Raw genomic sequence first — 822 nt, 5'->3', positions numbered from 1 at the left:
GCGGGCAGGGCTCGGGCACGGCGGGCAGCCCCCTCTGGCCCTGACGCGGGGCCGGGACACCCCCCCGGCCTCCTCCAGGCGCTCCCGTCCCCGCGGTACCAGCTCCCCGTAGAGGTCCCCGGGGCGCAGCGGGAACAGGGCGTTCAGCGCCTCCTCCATGCGCTCCGGCACTCGCTGCCCTCGGTAGTACTCGGCCGCCTCCCGCCGCCGCCGCCTGGCCTCCTCCATGGCGGGGCCGCCGCCGGTGCCGGGCAACGCGCCGGGCAGCGCCGCTGCCTTCCCCTTCCCCTTCCCTCCCTCCCCGCCGCTCCCTCAGCGCGCCGTGCCCGGCCCCGCGTCCCGAGCGCTCTGCTCCCCCCTGAGCCGCCCAGGAACAGCCCGCCCCGACCCGGCGGGGCCGGCCTTTGGTTCGCCTCGGTCCGCTTTGGTTCCTCGACACCGTGCGGTGCCGAGGGCGATGGACCACCGGAGGGATGGACCTCTTGGTGGGTAAGGAATTGGCTGGATGGTCACACTGGAAGGGTTGTGGTCAACAGCTCAATGCCCAAGTGGAGACCAAAGATGAGCGGCATCCTCGGGGGTCGGTGCAGGGACCGGTGCTGTTTAACATCTTTGTTGGTGACAGGTGCAGTGGCACTGAGGCTCCCTCGGCAAGTTTGCTCATGACACCAAGCTGTGTGGAGCAATCAACACACTGGTGGGAAGGAGGACATCCAGAAAGACCTGGACAGACTTCAGAGATGGACCAACCTCATGAAGTTCCACAAGGCCAAGTGCAAGGCCCTGCATCTGGGTTGGGGCGGTCCCAAGCACAAGTACAGG

General features: G+C 68.6%; 1 protein-coding gene across 2 annotated transcripts in view; it reads right to left on the bottom strand.

The window, feature by feature from the left end:
* The window catches only part of ENO4 (enolase 4), a 19,883-nt gene extending 19,649 nt beyond the window's left edge, over positions 1-234 (bottom strand). For both annotated transcript variants that reach the window (XM_027900244.1, XM_027900246.1), the window contains exon 1: positions 100-234. In XM_027900244.1, coding sequence (XP_027756045.1) covers positions 100-228 — 129 coding nt within the window. In that variant the 5' untranslated portion in view covers positions 229-234. The remainder of the gene's footprint in view (positions 1-99) is intronic.
* Between the last annotated feature and the right edge of the window lie 588 nt (positions 235-822).

This window comes from Empidonax traillii, unplaced genomic scaffold (assembly GCF_003031625.1).
Source record: "Empidonax traillii isolate 1590-97213 ecotype Southwest subspecies unplaced genomic scaffold, ASM303162v1 scaffold716:size334641, whole genome shotgun sequence".
Lineage (NCBI taxonomy): Eukaryota > Metazoa > Chordata > Aves > Passeriformes > Tyrannidae > Empidonax > Empidonax traillii.
Note: the sequence above shows the minus strand (reverse complement) of the source record. Positions and strands in the feature narration are given on the sequence as shown.